General features: G+C 36.7%; 1 protein-coding gene across 46 annotated transcripts in view; it reads left to right on the top strand.

Moving 5' to 3' along the window:
* RIMS2 (regulating synaptic membrane exocytosis 2) overlaps positions 1-21,661 on the top strand; it is a 734,990-nt gene that overhangs the window by 89,127 nt on the left and 624,202 nt on the right. For 12 of the 46 annotated variants that reach the window (XM_058275894.2, XM_058275868.2, XM_058275863.2 and 9 more), the window contains exons 2-3: positions 13,525-13,557; positions 13,955-14,041. The exons of the other annotated variants lie outside the window; for them this stretch is intronic. In XM_058275894.2, the coding sequence (XP_058131877.1) occupies positions 13,525-13,557; positions 13,955-14,041 (120 nt within the window). The remainder of the gene's footprint in view (positions 1-13,524; positions 13,558-13,954; positions 14,042-21,661) is intronic. 46 annotated transcript variants of the gene reach the window in all.

Here is a 21,661-nt window from a genome sequence, read left to right on the forward strand (position 1 = left end):
ATTGCCACAAGTCTGAAAACGCTGATTCTAAAAATTTGGCCAGTTTCCTATTGCTTTTATGGAAGAGAATTTTTGGAGGTCCTTGCTTTGCCATTTGCACAGTCACTTCCATGATAACATCTTAAATAATCAGAAGCAATTAGCAAAGCAAGGAAATTGGTATTGGTATAATACTATTAACTAAATTATAGACTTTATTCAGAGTTTACATGCACAATATAAATGATCTATCCACCTATTTATTTTTGGTATATACAATTTTATTGTATTTATAAACTCATGTAGCCAGCAACCCATATGGATTCTGAACTGTTCCATAACCACAAAGAAGCTCCCTCATAGTATTCCTTTATAGTCACACACTTCCCCAACTCTAATCCCTGGCAACTACTGATCTGTTGTCCATCATTATAATTTTGTCATTTTGATAGTGTCATATAAATAAACCCATAAAATTTAACCTTTGAGATTGGCTTTTTTTCACTCAGTGTAGTATCCTTGATTTCCAGCCAAATTTCTGCTGTTTGCAATAGTTAATATCTTTTATTACTGAGTAGTATTCCATTGTATAATATACCATAGTTTGTTCATCCATTCACCTTTTTGATTATTTTCAGTTTTTAGTTACTGCAAATATAGTTGCTATGAACATTCAGGTACTGTTTCGTGCATACGTAAGTTTTCATTTCTCTAGAATAAATACCTATGAGTTTGATTGCTGGGTCTTGTATTTAATAGTAAGTGTATGTTTAATTTAATGAGAAATTGTCAGACTGTTTTCCAGAATAGCTGTACCATTTCATATTCCCATCAGCAATGTGTTAGAGAATCAGTTTTTCTGCTCACTTTTTTAGTAGACATTTTAATAGGTGACGCTAATGTGCATTTCCCTAATAACCAATAAAGTTGAACCTCTTTTCATGTGTTTATTTGCTATCCATATGTATTAGTGAGGGTTCTCTAGGGAAACAGAACTGAACAGGAGATATCTGTAAATAATATGAGATTTTGTAGATTGTCTCATGTAACTGTGGGGATGCACAAGTCCAAATTCCATAGGGCAGGCTGCAAGCCAGGAACTCAGATGAAGGTCTTTGTTGATTTCCCCAGGAGATGCTGGATATCTGAAGTGGAGGTGGGGATTATCTCTGAATGCCGAAATCACTTCTTTTCAGGCCTTCAACTAATTGGATGGGATGTCTGTTACTCATTGCTGATGGCACTCTCTCAGTGCCTTGTAGATGTAATCAGCCATATATGCAATCAACTCACTGATGATTAAAGTCTATGAAATGCCCTTGTATTACAATTAGCCCAGTGCTTACTTCACCAAACAACTGGGAACCATTACTTGGGTGAGTTGACATATTAGCCTAACCATCACAGTCCATGTCTTGTCAGCTTGGCAGCCATACTCATCACTTTAAACCTTGCTCAAACTCTAAACAAGAACAATAACAGACATATTTTTTTTCTGCCTAACAATACTCAATTGTCCTGTAGACAATAGGAAACATACTAAATCCCTCCAGAATATGGTGCAACTCCTTGGGTAATATTCACTCTTAAACTTGATATTGTTAAATATTGTGACCTGAAACCAATATAATTTATGTCATATAATAAGGGGAAAAGATAGGGAAGAAAACAAAGATATTCGTTTTATGTATGTATACAAACATAGTCAAAACAAGGAAGAAATATTCATAACCATTATAGTCCTCATTTCTATAACTGGCCATGTGATTGAACTTCACATTGTATTTATCATTACTTTCTTCTCAGATCCATCTCACAGTGGGTCCCTGGACCCATTCTGTGGTTATTTCCCCAGGTCCAGGATGCATAATTGGAACAGATATTTTCAGCAACTGGCAGAATCCCCTACATTGGTTCCCTGACTTGTGGAGTGAGGGCTATTATGGTAGGAAAGGCCAAGTGGAAGCCACTAGAACTGCCCCTACCTAGCAAAATAGTAAATCAAAAGCAATACCAGGTTCCTGGAGAGATTGCCGAAATCAGTGCCACTATTAAGGATTTGAAGGATTCAGGGATGGTGATTTTCACACATCCACGTTCAACTCTCCTATTTGGTCAATGCAGAAAACAGATGGATGAAGATGACAGTGGATTGTTGTAAACTTAACCAGGTGGTGATTAGAGTTGCAGTTATTGTCCCAGATGTGATATCATTACTTGAGCAAATCAACACATTTCCTGGTACCTGGTACGCAGCTATTGATCTGGCAAATGCTTATTTTTCAATTGCCATTAGTAAGGATCACCAGAAACAGTTTGCTTTCAGCTGGCAAGGCCGGAAATATACCTTCACTGTCCTATCTCAAGATATATCACCTCTCCAGCCCTATGTCATAATATTGTCCTCAGGGACCTTGATCGTCTCTTCCTCCCATAAGACATCACACTGGTCCATTATATTGATGATATCATGCTGTTTGGTCCTAGTGAGTAAGAAGTAGCAACTACTCTAGATTTACTGGTTGATAAATCTAACAAAAAATACAGGGATCTTTCACCCAGTGAAAATTTCTATATGTCCTATGGTGTGAAGCATACTGAGATATTGCTTCTAAAGTGAAAGATAAAGCTATTGCATCTGGCCCCTCCAATGACCAAAAAAGAACCACAATATTTACTTGGCCTCTATGTATTTTGGAGACAAAATAGTTCTCATGTGGGTATGCTACTCAGGCCCATTTACCTAGTGATCAGAAAAGTTGCTAGTTTTGAGTAGGGACTGGAACAAGAGGAGGCTCTGTGAATGTCCAGGCTGATTTGCAAGCTGCTGTGCCACTTGGGCCATATGAACAGATCCAATGGTGCTGGAAATGCCAGTGGCAAATAAGGATGCCATCTGGAGCTTTTAGCAGGCCCCTATAGGAGAATCACAACACAGACCCTTTTGATTTGGGAGTAAAGCCCTGCTATCCTCTGCAGATACCTACTCTCCTTTTGAGAAACAGCTTTTGGCCTGCTGTTGGTCCTTAGTAGAGACTGAATGCTTAACCATTGGCTACTAAGTTACCGTGAGATCTGAGTTGCCTATCATGAACTGGGTATTGTCCAACCCACCAAACTATAAAATTAGGTGTGCACAACAGCACTCCATCATAAGGCAGAAGTGGTATAGATGAGATATGGTTCGAGTGGGTCCTGAAGGCACAAGTTATGTGAAGAAGTGGCCCAAATGCCTGTGGTCACCAGTCCTACTACATTACTTTCTATTTCCCAGCCCACAGCTTTGGCCTTTTCAGGAGTTTCTTACAATCAGTTGACTGAGGAAGAGAAAACGGGCCTGGTTTACATTTGGTTTTGCATGATATGCAAGTACCACTGAAAGTGGACAGCTACCGCATTGCAGCCCCTTTCAGGGATATCTTTAAAGGACAGTGGTAAGGGGAAGGAAATCCTTCTAGTGGGCAGAACTTAGAGCAGTACACCTGGTTGCTCATTTTGCTTGGAAGAAGACATGATGTGAGGTGCATTTGTATACCGATTCATGGGCTTTTGCTAATGGTGTGCCTAGATGTTCAGGGACTTGGAAGGAACCTGACTGGAAAATTGGTGACAAAGAGGTCTGGGTAAAAGGTATGTGGATAGACCTTTCTGAGTGGGCAAAAAACATGAAAACATTTGTTTCCCACATGAATGCTCACCAGACGGTGACTTCTAGTCCTTGGTGATAGCACTAATCTCTTCATTCCTTCTCTTCATTGCTTTTTTATTTATTTTTTAATTCCCCCCCCCCCCCATTGTCTGCTCTCTATGTCCATTTGCTGTGTGTTCTTCTGTGTCCACTTGGATTCTTGTCAGCGGCACTGGGAATCTTTCTCTTTTTGTTGCATCATCTTGCTGTGTCAGCTCTCTGTGTGCTGCGCCACTTCTGGGCAGGCTGCAGTTTTTCACGCGGGGCAGCTCTCCTTACAAGGCGCACTCCTTGTGTGTGGGGCTCCCCTTCATGGGGGACCCCTGTGTGGCATGGCACTCCTTGCGCACTTTAGCACTGTGCATGGGCCAGCTTACCACACGGGTCAGGAGGCCCTGGGGTTGAACCCTGGACCTCCCATGTGGTAGGCAGACACTCTGTCCATTGAGCCAAATCCGCTTCCCTCCAGTATTGCTTTTGCTTTACTATTTTGCTAGGTATGGGCAGTTTTACTGGCTTCCACTTGGCCTTTCCTACCATAATAGCCCTCACTTCACAAGTCAGAGAACCAATGTAGGGAATACTGCCAGTTGCTGAATGTCTGTTCCAAATATGCATCCTGGAACTGGGGAGATAACCACAGAATGGGTCCCGTGACCCACTGGATCCACTGTGAGATGGACCTGAACTAAAACTCCATTGATCACCTGAACTCCATAAGCCTCTGCACTGACTGGTGGACCACAGTGTTATTTTGGGTCTCCTGAAATTAATGTCACTTCTGAGTCAATGTCTAATAATCCCTGAAATGTCTGATCATTTCCTTTTCTCCAATGTACAGTTACCTAGTAAAAGGCCATAGGTCTCTTTGGGGAAAGCTGGGAGGAAGATCAACAGAAAAAATTTTTTGGCAGTATAACATGTTCCTTCTCCAAGGGAACCTGGCCTTCCCCTCATTCAAGAGGCTCTGGGTCTATAAACTGTTTCAAGACTGGGACTTGATTAAGGGGCCATGACTCTGTTTCTGCAATTCAAGTTAGGCTTTTGTTTGCTCGACCTAGAATTTTTTTGTTTATACAGATCAATTAGGAATTTAGTAGACTGTCCATCGAGAGCTGGGATCAGGCGGTCTGCGAGTAGAGACTCATCAGACAACTTTATTGTTTACAAGGGGCTTTCTATATACCCCAGTCTATGTGACAACAGGCAGCAACGTGCAGTTATCTATCAGCATTACTCATAGTCTAAGGAATTCAAAAAAATCTTATCTCAAGGTACAAAGTCTAAGTGTTCTATTTACTACAAAAGGTATGTGCTCATCTTTTCTTTCAGCCTGTAACAGCTTCATCCCATTTGCCTGGAACTCTTAATCACTGCATTCCTTAGGTTGCAAGTGTAGCCATGGAGACAGCACGTCTTACCTTGTGAGGCCACTGTGCCTGAGTTTCCAACAAAGAGCAACCACAGAGTTCTTCAGGGAAGATGGAGTTAGTTCATAAACTTATTCCTTACAGTCCTAGTGAAAGGTGTGTCCTCTCGACATTCTTGGGGTGGGTGGGCAAGTCTTAGATGGTAAATCCATTATAATATTTCAGTCTCTTTAAGCCTTTGTATCCCCTCATCTACAATATACCAGGGCAATTTAGGCATCTTGAACTCAGGCAGTGTTGTACATCTTTTGGTTCATGTTTCAGCCAGCTACTTGAATAGACTGTGAGAGCCCTTTCTAACCCCTTGAGCTACAACAGTAGATCCAGAATCTCTGCTTAGCGGGCCCATATCAATAAATTCAGCCTGATCCAACTTTATATTCCTTCCACTATTATTCCATAAACTTAATATCCATTCCCACAAATATTCCTCTGATTTCTGTCTATGTAAATTGGAAAACTCATTCAGTTCTTTTGGAGTATAGCATACTTCCCCTTGGGTACTCCCACTTTGTACTTCAGCTTTGGGGCTGGTTGTGACTTTAGTCTAGTTATTGGTCTGGAAGGAAAGAGGGGTGGTGGTGGTGGGTAAGGAGAAGCATTAGAAGTGTCTTGCAAGCCAGTTACTCAGGGCATTCTGTTGCAGTTTCATCTGGTGAGACAGGGTTAATCTCTTAATGTGAAGTTTGGATGGCAGACTTCTCAGGGAAGGGTGGAGGTTGGTGGTTTTCTCCTCAGGGCCAGCAGGAGGTCTGAACTCCTTAGGGCAGGCTCTCCGTTGGGTGGTGCAGCTTTGAAGTCAGGTGGCTGTCTTCTTAGGGCAGATGATTTCAAGTTTATCTGGCAAAGTCTCAGCAGAATTTAGGGTTTCAGTGTCCTCACTGCCATCATCATCAACCCATATGTCTCCATCCCAATCCTCAGAATTCCACTCCTTTCCAGTCAATGCCCTGAATTTAACAGCAGACACCCTACAAAGGTAAGATTTTAGTTTCTTTTGTAACTGTGTTACTCACACAATGAGATTCTGGGTTTGATTTTTATTTTTATTTATTTTTTTATATTTTGTTATTTTTTTAATTGATTTTGTAACAATATTACATTAAAAAAACAATATGAGGTCCCATTCAACCCTACCACCCCCACCCCACCACTCCCCCCCCAGTAACACTCACTCCCATCATCATGATACATCCATTGCATTTGGTAAGTACATCTCTGGGCATCTCTGCACCTCATGGTCAATGGTCCACATCATAGCCCATACTCTCCCACATTCCATCCAGTGGGCCCTGGGAGGATTTACAATGTCCGGTGATTGCCCCTGCAGCACCATCCATGGCAACTCTAAGTCCCAAAGGCGCCTCCACATCTCATCTCTTCCTGCCATTCCCCATACCCATATCAGCCACCATGTCCACTTTTCCCACTCCACTCCAATGCCACCTTTTCTCTGTGGACCTTGGATTGGTTATATCCATGGCATCTCTATGTCAAGAGGAGGCTCAGATACTGGATGCAATCCTCCTGCTTTCAGTTGTAGGCTCCATGGTGTGGTGGTTGTCCTTCTTCGACTCCATCTTAGCTGAGTGAGGTGAGTCCAATAAATCAGATTGTAGGAGCTGAAGTCTATTGAGGCTCAGGGTCTGGCTATCATATTGTCAGTCCAGAGATTCAAATCCCCTAAATATATCTTAAACCCCAACACCGACTACAATTCCAGTAAAGTAGCATGAAAGTCTAATGAAAAGAGATTCCATCTGAATCCAGTTTCATCACGCAGAAACACCAGCTCCAAAGAAGGGCCATCTGATATGGCAGTGAACCCCATCTGCCATGACCATAGAGCCCGTGGGTCTCTTTAGCCCTCAAAGGAACCAATACCTGGGGTTGTATCTACTTCATCTGTCTCTTAGATTCTGCTCAGTTGTGCATAAGGGCAATCCTTCTGACAGCCTCCAGACTCTTTTTTAGAGACTCATAGCCATATAAACTCATTTCTCCTTTCCATTTCCCCCTTACATTAGGTCAAACAGCATTTTAAAGTCATGTTATTATATGTAGACAGGGATATTCTGCTAGATCCGCATTGAACCTTCATTCAAGGTAATTTTCCAGTTGCATCATCAGTTGGTACTTGATAGTGATCCCTCGGTGCCAGGGAGGCTCATCCCCGGGTGTCATGTCCCATGCTGGGGGGAAGGCATTGCATTTACATGTTGATTTGGCTTCGAGACTGGCCACATTTGAGTAACATAAAGGCTGTCAGGAGGAAATTCCCAGGCACAGTGCTGCTCTAGGCATTGTTCTTATTTCAGGCATATAGGCTCACAAGCATAGTCATTAGTGTCATGGTCTCACTGTTGGACCCTCATTCCTTCCTGGTCCTTACCGTTGCACCTGGGGGACTGCTGCTGCTCCGCTAGTGCTGGGTCTGATTTTTAGAGTTCAAGTCTGCGGCTGCATGAAGCAAGATTTTTTTTCAGGGCACACAGAGAAGCTTTCACATCATTATGCAGTGCTTAAGCTGCAAATTTGAAGCCTTCAGCTCATCCCTGTCTTTTGTAACTGTTTCCAGAGTGTTTAGGGACAGCCAGCCAACATCACTGTACATTTTAGCTCCACAAAATTTTGTTAAGGTGTTGAAAACACTCTCACCCAGATCCTTGCCTCTTATAAGCATGGAAGTAGTCGTATCTAGTGGTGATATTTTGCATATCTCTATTGCTAACTCACACGATGGACTCTCAGTGCCCTTTTTTTTTTTTTAAAGATTTATTTATTTATTTATCTCCCCCCACCCCTGCCGCCCCACCCCGATAGTCTGTTCTCTGTGTTTATTTGCTGCGTTGTCTTCTTTGTCCTCTTCTGTTGTTGTCAGCGGCACGGGAATCTGTTTCCTTTTGTTGAGTCGTCTTGTTGTGTCAGCTCTCCGTGTGGGCGACGCCATTCTTAGGCAGGCTGCACTTTCTTTTGTGCTGGACGGCTCTCCTTATGGGGTGCACTCCTTGCACGTGGGGATCCCCTATGTGGGGACACCGATGCGTGGCAGGGCACTCCTTGCGTGCATCAGCACTGCTCATGGGCCAGCATCACACGGGTCAAGGAGGCTCGGGGTTTGAACCGTGGGCCTCCCATGTGGTAGACGGACGCCCTAACCACTGGGCCAAGTCTGCTTCCCCCAGTGGCCTCTTGATTATTCGAAACAGAGTCATTAGTGCCCTTGAATCTAATCAGAATAGAAAGCCAATTGCAAAAATCCCAGAATCACTTCAGAAATCCCATTTTGAAGTTTTTGTTTCTCGCGCGCGAACCACTCCTGATACCAAGCTGTATTAATCAGGGTTCTCTAGGGAAACAGAACTGACAGGAGATATCTGTAAATAGTATGAAATTTTATGCAATCAAATCACTGATGATTAAAGTTCATGAAATGCCCTTGCATTTCAGTTAGTCCAGTGCTTGCTTGACCAAACAACTGGGCACCATTATTTGGCCAAGTTGACACATTAGCCTAACCATCACACAATATATTGTCTTTCATAAAGTGTCTGTTCACATCTTTTGCCTACTTTCTAGTTTGCTTGTTTTCTGATTGTTGAGATTAGAGAGTTCTTGCTATATAGATGATTTATTACGGATTTTTACATCTATCTTCATTAGAGATATTGGTCTGTAATTTTCCTTCCCAGGAATGTCCTTTTCTAGTTTTGGTATTAGGGTAACTCTTGCCTCTTGGAATGCGTTAGGAAGCATTTCTCTGCTTCTGTTTTCTGGAAGAGATTATAGAGGATTGGTATAATATTTCTTTTATAGCTGTTTGGTAGGATTGCTAAGTGAAAACATCTGAACCTTGTGCTTTTGTTTTGGAAGTTTATAAATTGTTGATTCAATTTCTTTAATAGATATTGGCTTATTCAGATCTATTTTTCTAGTGTGGTTTTGGTAGATTGTGTCTTTCGAAGAATAGGTCCATTTCATCTAACTTAGATTTGTGGGCATAAAGTTGCTCATAATATTATTTTATTATCCTTTTAATGTCCATGAGATCATTTGTGATGGGCCCTCTTTCATTTCTGATATTATCAGTTAATGTCTTCACTCATTTTTTGTTGATTAGCCTGGTAGAGGTTTGTCAATTTTATATCTTTTCAAAAAAACAGCTGGTTTCATTGATTTTCTTTATTAATTTCTTTGGTTTCATTGATTTTCTTTATTAATTTCTTGTTTTCAATTTCATAAATTTTTGATCTAATTTTTATTTTTTTTTCTGCTTATTTTGGATTTAATTTGATTTTCTATTTTGGTTTCTCAAAATGGAATCTTAGATTATTGATCTTAGATCTTTTTTCTTTTCTAATAAATATATTTAATACTATAAATTTCCCTCTAAGCACTTGCTTTTGCCGTATCTCACAAATTTTGATAAGCTGTATTTTTAATTTTCATTTAGTTCAATATAATTAAAAATTTCTCTGGAGACTTCTTTGATCCATATTTATTTAGAGGTTTGTTTTTTTGAATCTCCAAATATTTTGGGATTCTCCAACCATCATTGGTTACTGATTTCTAGTTTAATTCCCTTTTAGTCAGAGAGCATACTTTGTTTGATTGCCATTATTTTAAATTTATTAAGACGTGTTTTTAGACCCAGGATGTGTCTATCATGGTGAATGTTCCATGTGAGCTTGAAAAGAGCATTTTGCTGTTGCTGAAGGAAGTATTATATAAATGTTGAGTAGATCGATTACTTGATGCTGCTTTTCTGTTCAAACTGTATCCTTACTGATTTTCTGCCATCTGGATCTGTCAGTTACTTATAGGTGTTGAAGTCGCCAAATATGGTAATGGATTAGTCTACTTTTCCTTTTTTATCAGTTTTTACAGTGTGCATTTTGACTCGGTTGTTAGGTACATACACACCCAGGATTGTATTTTCTTCGACAATTGACCACTTTATCCTTATGATGTTATGCCCCTCTTTGTCCCTGATAATTTTCCTTGCTCTGAGATCTGCTTTGTCTCAAATTAATATAGCTATTTTATCTTTCTTTTGATGGGTGTGAAAATAATTGTTTCATATATTTTGTTCAGTTTTCTTGTTGTTTATGGTAGGGAGGCAAATCTGGTCTCATTTAACGTCAACATGGGTGGAAATTCTCTATGAACATTCTTGTAGATGCCTTTTGGTGGTAATATTTACAGAGTTTTATTGAATGTTTGTCTAGGAGTGTAATTCCTGTATCATACATTAGCTGTATGTCACACTTTTAATTGTTGTAGCTTTATAGAATGCTCTAATATATCTTAGGGTAAGACTGTCTTTGGTATTCTTCCTTTTCAGAAATGTTTTGGATATTCTCTTTTAGGTAAATTTGCAAACAACTTGTCATGGTTTCTTTCTCTGTCCTCAATTTCTTTTGCTTCCTAATTTTATAAGAATTGCATTAAAAAATAAATTAACTTGGAGGCACTGCAATATTTAAGTGTTGAATCTTTCCATTAGGAACCATTTCAGTGCTATGTCTTCCCATTTATGCTGGTCTGGGACAGCAGTAGATCATAATTATTAAATACACAAGTTCTGGAATCAGATTACATGGATTTCAGTTCTGGATCTTATTTGTTGGAAGACTGAATACATTTTATATACTAAATCTTAGTTTTATCACATGTAAGAGAAGGATAATAAAAAGATCTATCTTCTTGGGGTATTGCATATATCAAAATAGAAAGCATATAAAACAGTTCCTGGCACACAGTAAGCACTCAATACATGCAAACTATTATTATGTATTTTATTAAATATTATAGTTATTATAGTTTCTTTTCATGTGTCACATACTTCTCTTTTTCTTTTAAGTGCTGTATAGGGTTTTTTTTTTAGTTCTTTTTCAATGGATTCTTTTTCCATTACAATTTCTAATTTTTTTTTTTTAATATGGCATGTAAGAAAGCGACGTGCTTTTAAATTTGTCTCTTTATAAGATAAGAGCTTCCTGAACTCTATTACTAGTTTGAATAGTTCTTCTGTTGATTTTCTGAGATTTTCTAGTAGATAAGCATCTAGAGTTATGGTTTTTATGATATTGAGTTTAAAAATTTCAAAGTCATAAGCTTTTTGGAATGCAGGAACATAGCAGTTCATTGTCAGTACTACTAAAAAGTATTAGATTTAATTGAGAAATGTGTTTTTATTAAACTGTTTTCTTTTTCTTTTTATTATTTATATTTTCAATTATTGAATATACAAAATAAAGTTGAAAAAAAGAGAAAGTATTATAAAGAAATATATGGTATAATTACTTTTTCATATTATTAATTTTTAATTTGGTATCTCAACATGAATTTTAGTTATGGTCAGAAACTTTGAAGTTTAATTTCTTCTAAAATATAGGAAGAAAGCATAATAATAATTTTATACTTGATTATTTTTAGAGACAGTAAATATTTATACTTCACTATATATAGTACATATTTTCTTTGGGAAGATTTTATATATGTTTATATATTTCATGTATAGATATTTTAGAAAGTCCCAAAAGAATTCTTTTTTATAGTAATTTAAATTTTTACGCCTATTAATTTTTTCAGTTAAAGATTTTGAAATTGAAAACTGATTTGTAGTATAAATATCAATACACTTATGATAATAACTTTTGTCCCTGATTAAAAGTAACATGATTCCTTGCAGATTATCTTCAAGAACTTCTTTAAGAAATATTTTTCTCTTCATTTATATATTTATTTAAATATTTATTGTTTTTGACATACATATATTTCATGAGCTGACTGTAATCTTTTTTTATCCTTATCTTTTGTCTATTTGTGATATGTTTTGTTCAAAATATGTTTTATTCTCAAAAAAAATGCAATTATATCTTTTCAAGATAGAATCTACTATCACTATAGTTTCGGTTCTGTTTGCTTGTTTATAAGATTTTTGGTACTGAAACACGATCTTTTAAAATCAGTCCATCATATGACTATATTTAATTACTAAATGACGTGACTTTATCTCTGGGATAAAGCTACTATACTTTTTGAAATTCATGCAGAGGACACAGGATATTCTGTTTTGGTCAATAAAGAAATATATAATGGATAAGAGTATGTCTTTTCATTTATGGCCTATATTAGTTATAAAACACACTGGAAAAGAAAATCAGTTTAATATTAAGAGAGTTTAATTTACAGTGTTACTCTAACTTCCTAATCAAAGTCCTAGATTTTGATGACCATTTTGGTAAAGTTCTTAGTCTTTTGAGAAACTAAACTAAAAGCTAATCAGTTGTTCACTGAGTCATGGGTTTATGTCTCAGGATCACTTCTAGTCAAATTATGAGAGGTCAGATTTCAGAGGCTTTCACTACCCTTATATTTATCTTTCTCTATCCTTTAAATATCCAGTCCTACTTTATTTGTTTGTCGAGTGTTCTATACTAGCCTGATCTCCTCTTCATTTCCTGAATATTGTTTAAGTAAAACAGTATGCACTATTTGGTCTGTGGAGAGAATAACTTAATTTTTAAAAAGGAAAATAAAGGGAAGTTAATAATACTAAACCAATGAGTGAATCACTATAGATTGCACATGTGTTGGGTACCTAATTGTTCACGTCATATCTACCATTGTTCACATATCTGCCTGATTTAAAGATTTGCGTGGAAGTAAATTCACTCTGAAATTTTGGTAATTTCAAAATTAATTTCTTCTCCTAATAATTAGAGAGCAGGGTTTTTTTTCTATACATAGTTTTGTGTAAGACTATTGAACCCTGTATACTTGGAACTGAAGCATTGATTTGATTATAGTTTAAATGCATTTTCTTTCTTGAATAGGTATATTAATAGTTTACTTTAACTTATGAATATTTTAAATTTAATATCTTAGGTATTTTAATAATTATTTTTAGATTGTTTTGCTACATACCCCTCCTAACCCAATTTTTTCCTGCTCCTTTAGTCAAGAAATAAATTCATTTGTAAGGCTTTTCTAATACATTTATAACCCCCTATATTTTATTTAAAATAAATTTTATTTCAATTTATATTAAGAAAGAAATAAAAAAATAAATAGGGAACCTATTAATTTTAAATAAAATAAATGTGACTGTTTATTATGGTCCCTTAATAATCATTTAAAAAACTTCAATATCAATAAAAATATTTAGAAAACTTTAGCACCATGGCTTTAGAACAGCTGCAGAATTTTAATATCAGTACTTATTGTTAAGAACAAATGGTTTGACTTATCTTTTATGAGTGTCAAATTAATTGAAATGTGTAATTCCAATGTATGGTGAAGCACTAAGCTTTTCTATTTAACAAACTTCAGTTTTCATGTCCAATTTATAGGACGACAAATTTGTAGATAGAAATTTCTTCCTAGTGCAGTGCACTCAGTCGTGCAAACTTATCTTTTTAGGGTCAAAGAAGGACACAAACCACAACCGACACAGTAAGTAAATGTATTGAGTGCAGTAGGCTTGACTTCTGTACCTTTGCCACATTCTGCTTTCTGCACCTTTGATGGTATTAGCTTACACTAATACTGGATAGGCTGCAGCTAGTGTGTCTTCTGCTTTCTGACTCTGGCTTGTAAAAGAGCTGCCTGCAGCTTCTTACTTCATCCATGTAGTGACTGGATGTAGTTTTTTGCTGCCTTGCTTGTGAACTGGTTAAGTGTTCAAACTTAATTTCCCTCTATTCTGACTGCCTGTATGATAACTGGGGCTCACATTTCCATTGGCTGTAGCTTCTGTGCCTGTGTATTTTTATTATTTGGATAAGAAAACATTTGACATACATTGTTATTCATTTGGTTATTCAGTCACATTATTTGCTTATTTAAACAGGTGGTTTCCCTTTAGTGGGATCACTGAACTGGTAAATAACGTTCTTCAGTCCCAGCAAAAACAACAAAATGAAAAGGAGCCCCAGACGTAAGTAAGCTGATCTATATAGACTAAATATTTTCTCTGATAGTCTAACATACTGAAAAGTATGTATTAAAACACTGCCCTTGGAATAGAATGCCCTTTGGAAAGGAAAATTTTTAGGTTATGAGTTTGGTACTTTTAATTATCCCGTGGAAATCTAAAAAGGAAACAAGGGCAATTTATGGGGAACTAATGAAGAGTTAATACTCCTAAATTTCAGTATAATTGATGTCAACCATATTTACTAAGTAAAATATATTTTGTCCAAAAATTCAAGATGTTTCAGAGTATATTTTTTTGAACATTAATTCCAGGGAATATTAAGAGGCAATATAACCTCCCAAATTCAATCTTTGGTTGAATAGTTTTGGAAAGACTGAGTTATAAAAGGGTAAGCACTTTTCTTTATTGTAATACTTCTGAGAGCCTGAGTATGCTCTGATAGTATTAGAACATAAACTTTACTAAACTTATTTGACCAATGAATCTTGTTTTCATAGAACATTTTACTAGGTTATGAAACATAATTTGAGAAATTGCAGCAGTTTATTCACAACTTGACCTGAAATATTAAAAAAATATGTTAATTGCATTTATTTAGTTGCTAGTAGATTAAAACAATTTTTAAAAAGCAAGTTGTTCACTTTCATATCTTACTAACTTTGTGCAAGCAATTTTATTTATGTTGCTGAGGTAGGAGTCACTGAGAATGTGTGATGTATATATTTAAGTAGTAATTATGACTATGAAGAGTAAGATTTGCATGGAAGTAAATTCACTTTGAAGGAAGGTTAGAAGGTAAAGCTGATAGAACTGAAATTTGAGGAAGGGGAGGTCAGTAAAGAGGCTACCATAGTGTTTACCCTAGACTAGAGATATAAAGAGTGCCTGATCTAGGACAGTAGAGTTAGAGAAAACGGTGAGTAGGCAATATTTAGTAGGTAGAACTGATTGGATTGGGGAGGCTGATTTGGTATAAGAATTGTGGGAAAGAGGGAATGGGATACTTACAAGTAGCCCATGCTGAAAGGGTTGATCTTTTTGTCTGTATTCTCAGTAGCTCTCCTATTATTTGTCATATGGAAGGAGGGTGATTAATGGTTGTTTGTTATATAAATGAATGAATCAATGAATGAATGATTGAATTTATTAGAAAATGCCTGGTTGTGGGACAGTAGGTGATTTATTCTAATTATATTATTAGATAACCTTCCATTCACTCAGACTTAAATGGACCTATCAGAAATTGTCATTTTTCCTCATAAAAAATAGAGGAGAAATCCATAAACACAAGCTTGTTAAAATTACTTTTTAAAATTTTAGAATTGCATAAAGTTTGAAATGAAGGCCACGCTTATTTTTAAAGCCAAATCTCATTTATCTGTCAATAGTAATGGTGTCTACATAGTTATTAAGAATATATACACATACACAGGTACATCTTAGTTCATAGTTTTATGTAAATTTGGGTTATATATATATGTACACACATATATTTCTGTGTCTTCTACATCAGTATATCTTGATTATCCTTTTGTATGTCAGTTTTGTTAAAGGCATCACACTCTTCTTTCATATCGATGTTCTTTATTTTGGTAGCATAATTATTCATAGTTACTCATTCAACTAAAAATTACAGAAAACTTGCTAAATATAGGAGACAATTCTAGGCTTTATAGGGAATGCAGAACTGACTGCTGGCTAAGATAAAATTGGGAAAAATTGGGAGGCAGTATTCAGTTAGGATAGTATTACAGTAGGCCTTTTGATTATTTTCTTGTAATACTGTGAACTGATACTGTTCATCATGTTGTTATTAGTCACATTTTTATAAAGAGTAAAAGATATAAAAATCTACCTTAGAACTTGTAGTGCTTTTTATATTATCTTAATGCGGCACTTAACTTTTTTAAAAATAAAATTTCATTGAAGTACATCATTTATACATGAACATACATAAACTAAATATATAGTAAAATGTGAAGACAAAACAAACATGCATACTATGCATACTATCATGGCTCCCATACATTTCCCCACCATCAACATCTTGCACTGTTGTGAAACATTTGTTATAAACTATGAAAGAGAACTGTCAAAATAGTACTAACAATACCCCATGTATTACATTTGGTGTATTTTCCCCCAACCCACACAATTACTAAAAACCTGTATTATATTATATATTTTTATCATTCGGAAGAAAACGTTTTCATATTTGTCCTGTTAACCACAGTCCATAATCCACCACTGGATTCCCTGTTATACAGTTCCATGCTGTATACAATCCATTTGAAGTACATATTCAGTGACTCATTTTCATCAGTGTTGTGGTGTCCTCTTATAAGGACTCTTAACGTGTTCTATGATGGTATTGCTCATGCAATTTACAATAATGTATTGCTTTTTTTATCCTTATATTATTATTTACCTTTTCCTATACTTTTCTTAATTCCTGAACAATATGTGAAGTTCTTGAGAGCTGAGACATAAATTCTTTCTGTTCTTCACAATTCCTTTCAGTGTTCTACATACAGTTAATGTGCAATAAATATGTATGGAATGAATGGATGAAATCTATATGGAAGTCAATTTATATACACGAATATTTGTTTAGGTGCGGTGTTGTGTAGAAGAAGGAACATGGGCAAAGGGCATGGTTTTCTTCCCCAAGTTTTTAAAATGTAACTAATGGAAGTTTTGTTAGAATTTTAATTTTCGTGTCATAAAGATGTGGTATTCAAATACATGCTTTTCAGTTTAAGAAATTTGATAAAATTACTTAAAAACATTCTTGGATTTTCTATTTATTGGAAGTATAACCTTTGGAAAGTTATTTTAAATTGTGATTTGATTGCCTTATCTGTATAATGGAACTAATATTAATTTCATGAGGCTGTGAGGATTAAATGTAATAGCATCCGCAAATCTAGCAAAATAATCAACACATAGTAGGTGATCAGCAAACTTAATTTTTCTTTTCCTCCTAATATACTAATGTAGGATTTTAACTGAGTAGTTAGTATAATCGTAATAACTAGATAATGTGGTTGATCTAAAGGTTTAGTTTAAAATTCAAACACTTAATAAAGTCTAGTTTAGCATAGACACACTTTTACCTTTTGACTGTAGGCATCTAGGTTTTGGTTTGACTTTTGGAAAATATGACTATTTTTAAATATAAAAAAGAATAAATAAATTCAGGCTTCTTTAATAGTATACTCAATTATGGAAAAGGTTTTATATTTCATTTATTGAGATTTTTACTAACATACTTTTTCTGTTGAGGTTCTTCTAACTTAGTGATGTGCTTAGAGATTATTGAGGTGGCATAGACATATTGGTTTTACACTAAATTATTTTAACCCTTGCTCTTGTTTCTTTTTTCCTCAGCTTCTCTCTTTTATACTGCTACTGCTCTTTTAAACTATGAAATTGATCTTCAGGGCAGGGTCTGGGTTTTAGCTATTTTTATATCCTTCACAGTGGAAAACACAATGGTATAACATGATGAATTCTCAGTAAATATTTACTGAATAATGAAGGTTTCACTACTGTTTTAAGTCAGTTCCTGCCACTCTTCCTGCTTTACCATCTAACCTTTGATAGCTCCTCCCCAGTGTTTCCAGTTGTTACTGAAGAAAAGGGAATCCAGATCCCTGAGGATATTTAAGTTAAATATGTCTTGTTCCTTAAAGATAAGGAATTTCTTTGCTCCACCACAATTCTGTAAAGTGCACTTTAGCTACTTACAGGGACATTTGTGATGACATATTTACTTAATGTTGCCAATATTCGTCAATATCCTGAAACAATTGTGGAAGCCAACCATCAGATTTATAGGATGTTATTATACTGGAGGAAAATCTGACCAGCTCTTTCCTTCCTTTATCTCAGGCTTCCTTTCCATTCTTTCAAATTGTTGATTGGAGAGAGGACAACCCCCCTTTGCTTTGTAGTTTTCCTCTGCTTGAGCTTGCTAACTGCTTTCACAATGAATTGCTGTGCACTTGCATAGTGAATAAGCAGCTGGTAATCTTGCAGAGGGCCACACACTAAACTATCAGAGAGCTCTTGCTCTTCACTTGTGAAAATATCAAGGTTATATTGTTTTCATATGATAGCAGAGAGGCTATAGGAAATACGTTTCTACTCCATGAAAGGAGATTAGTTCAACTCCTACCCTGTATTAAATGAGAAAGACTGGTTCAATTTATCTCATTTTATAGTAAACTTTGCTGTAGTTTTTATTTCTGTTTTTTCCTTCTACATATTGAAGCTTCACAGTGGCTTCCCAAGTTCTGAAAAAAAACTTAAAACAGGAGGATTAGTGGGATGAGCTATATAGTCATAACTGCTGCAATTTGACTTAAGTCCATAGTTGCTATTCATCATTTCCTTTGTGCATCACCCTTTTAAAGTGCACAGTTAATGTCTTTCAGTATGGTCACCTATTCTTGAATTTTTTTTGTTATAATGGTCAAACAGTATCCTCACTGACTGCCTACGAACACCATGGGATATTAGCAAGTTATATATCCCTAAGAGTTAGAGCCCCTTTTTTGTCATTCTGACCTTACCTATTACAGTAAGTACATGTACCTTGTGTTAGACAGTTATGTGCCTCCTCTTGCCTTTGCTATTGCAGAATTTTATAATTCCCATTACCAGTGGCAAGCCCAGGTCCAGAGTAGCAATTCCTACTGTCAATTCTTTCCTGGAGAGGATAGCCACCACTAAACAGATTTCTTAACAAGCTTTTTTACTTTAACTGGGGCATTTTTTTATTGCTTTAGTGAAGGGTGTGATCCCTCTGAAGAATATAATCAGCTCTATCTTTTCCTATCACAGTCTTGATTACAAATATATTCTAACTTTCCCACAGCTCTCTTTTGACCCTTTTTTCAATACTTTGTCAAGGTAGTAATGGCGTTACTATCTCATTAATTGCAGGCCATCATTTTTTCCAAGTTTCAAGGAGTCATTTCAATAGTGCATTAAGATTGCTTCCGTGTGTCCTGAATTATGGAGATTGCCCCAATATCACTTTTTCCTCTATTTAGCCTATCGCCCACCTACTCTTCCTTTCCCACCTCCCCAGTTCCACCCAAGTCTAACATCTTCAAGATCCATTCCTAGGCATACTTTCTTGGTTCCTATGACTTCATATATTCTACCACCTTCATATCAGCTATTTTGATAAATAATCTCTTTCCTTCTGTAAAAGGCATAGTGATTAGCTGCTTGGGTCATGGTGAGACTTGACTCCAGTTACTGGTTTAGATGTCATGAGAAAAAATCAGGGCAGATCTTGAGGACAAGTCATCCCCCTCAGGTGACGTCTTTGCATAGTTTTAGGTCACTGCGCATATACAGTAGTGGCCTACTCTATATGACATTATATGGTCTGGATTCTGATAAGCGGTCCCTCTCCTTGAGCTTAGTGGTGGTAACTTTTCTTCTGTTACAGTCCTGAGGTTACTGCACTAAACCTCGTGGCTCCTCTACATCTCCCTATAACTTTATATTTTTATAAATAAACCCATCTCTAATAACTGTAATTATGGTGTGCCATCTGTTTCCTGTTGGAACCCTGTGTACCATTTGTTTCCATTTGGGATCCTGATTAATACATTAACATATACATGATACTGACTAAAGTGTATTTGCAATTCAGAAGAGAGTGCTAATAGTGATAATATCTTTATTTGTTGTTATTTGTTCCATTGGAAGTGTCCTGATGCTTTTTTAGGTTAAGAGGAAGCTTATTTCTTGTTGCATGTCTTGGGCTGGAGTCTAGTTCTATATTAGGTTAATTTGTAAACTGTTGAAGATTGTCATAAATACTCAGACATCATATTTGTTCTTTTTCTAACTTGATAGTCTCAATTACTTCTCAGTGTTTCTTGTCTCCTCTCACCTCTCTTTAGTAGGTCTGCTGAATAAGTTCATATTGACATATAACTAGTAGTGATTAATATATTATTCATTGGCCTTGTTTAATTTAAGGAGTGTTCGTATGTGCTCCTGTCTGTGGGTCATCATCTTTTAAAAATTGTTTGATCAAGATACAGAGAGGTGAATGACATGATAAATACTCTTGAGAAATTTATAATCTTAGTAATAAGTAAGTAAACACATAGAGAAGTTTGCAATTTAAAAGACGGCAAAGCCTTAAAGCAAAGAAAGTCATTTCTAATTTGGGGACTTAATGAATTAGCAAGTTTGTGGACACTGGAACATGCTTGGTCCTCTTTATAGTTCCTTCCATCTCCAAAGGGCTAATCCACCAGCTTCCTGCAAAAGACTCCTTGTTTCTACATCCCATTGCTTGTGGGAATCATTCAGATCTGCTACCTCTGGATCTGTTCTATCCAATTTATTTAGTTTTAGTTTCGGTTTTTGTTGGTGCCTTCGGTTTTTGTTGGAGCCTTTGGTTAGACCTTGTTCTTTCTAACCACTCCTCTGAATTTGGTAATTTGGATTGCTCTTTACTCCCAGACTGCCCTCATTGGAAATTCTGACTCCAGTTCTAAGACGCTTTTTGTCCTGGACTGTTCTCTAGCTTTGCATACTCCACAACCAGCTCTGGTTTCTGGAACATTTCTTGGATTCATTCATTCTACAAATATTCATCAAGCAAATCCCATGTGTAAAGCACCATGACTGGATATGAGGATATAGTGGTGAACAGGCAAGACAAATTCCCTGCTTTGGGGAGCTTACATTTAGTGAGCTAAGTCCTAGGTGTTAGGGTGACTGGGAGGGGAAGGTTGGTGGGCCAAGTTAATTATAAAAATTATATTAGAAAGTTTTACCTGACAAGGAATTAGAAGCGAAATTTGAATACAGAAAGATTTTGAATGACTATTAGGGGAAAATTTAGAGAGGAAACCACAGAAACAAACATGTAAGGATATTAAATGCTTGGTGGATAAACCAGGTACTATTTTTGAGTGATTTAATTAGAGTGGAGGATTTTCGCTGAGGAGTAGTATGAGATAACACAGAGCAGGTAGCCCAGATATTTTGAACTTTAATTTATAAACTTTGAATTTGACCTTCATGCTCAGGGCATTTGGGCATGATTTATAGTCTTTGTGTTAAGGGCTGTTCGATGAAATTAATATTGGCAGCTTGCACAGGATGAACTGGAAGGATAAGTATTCTGAAGCCACAGACAGCAAGCGGGAGTCCACTGCAACAGTCTAGCACATATGGATTAAATTGCCTCAGAAGAAAGTTGGATTACATTACAGGGTTTCTTTACCTTTTTTTTTCTTTGTTTGTTTAAAGATTTATTTTTATTTATTTCTTTCCCCTTCCCCCCCCGCCCCGGTTATCTGCTCTCTGTGTCCATTTGCTGTGTGCTCTTCCATGTCCGCTCCTATTCTTGTCAGCGGCACCAGGAATCTGTGTCTTTTTTTGTTGCGTCATCTTGCTGCTTCAGCTCTTCGTGTGTGCAGCACCACTCCTGGGCAGGCTGACCTTTCTTTCGCATTGGGTGGCTCTCCCTTATGGGGCTCACTCCTTGCGCGTGGGGCTTCCCTACGTGGGGGACACCCCTGTGTGGCAGGGCACTCCTTGTGCGCATCAGCACTGTGTGCGGGCCAGCTCCACATG

This window comes from Dasypus novemcinctus, chromosome 14, assembly GCF_030445035.2.
Source record: "Dasypus novemcinctus isolate mDasNov1 chromosome 14, mDasNov1.1.hap2, whole genome shotgun sequence".
Lineage (NCBI taxonomy): Eukaryota > Metazoa > Chordata > Mammalia > Cingulata > Dasypodidae > Dasypus > Dasypus novemcinctus.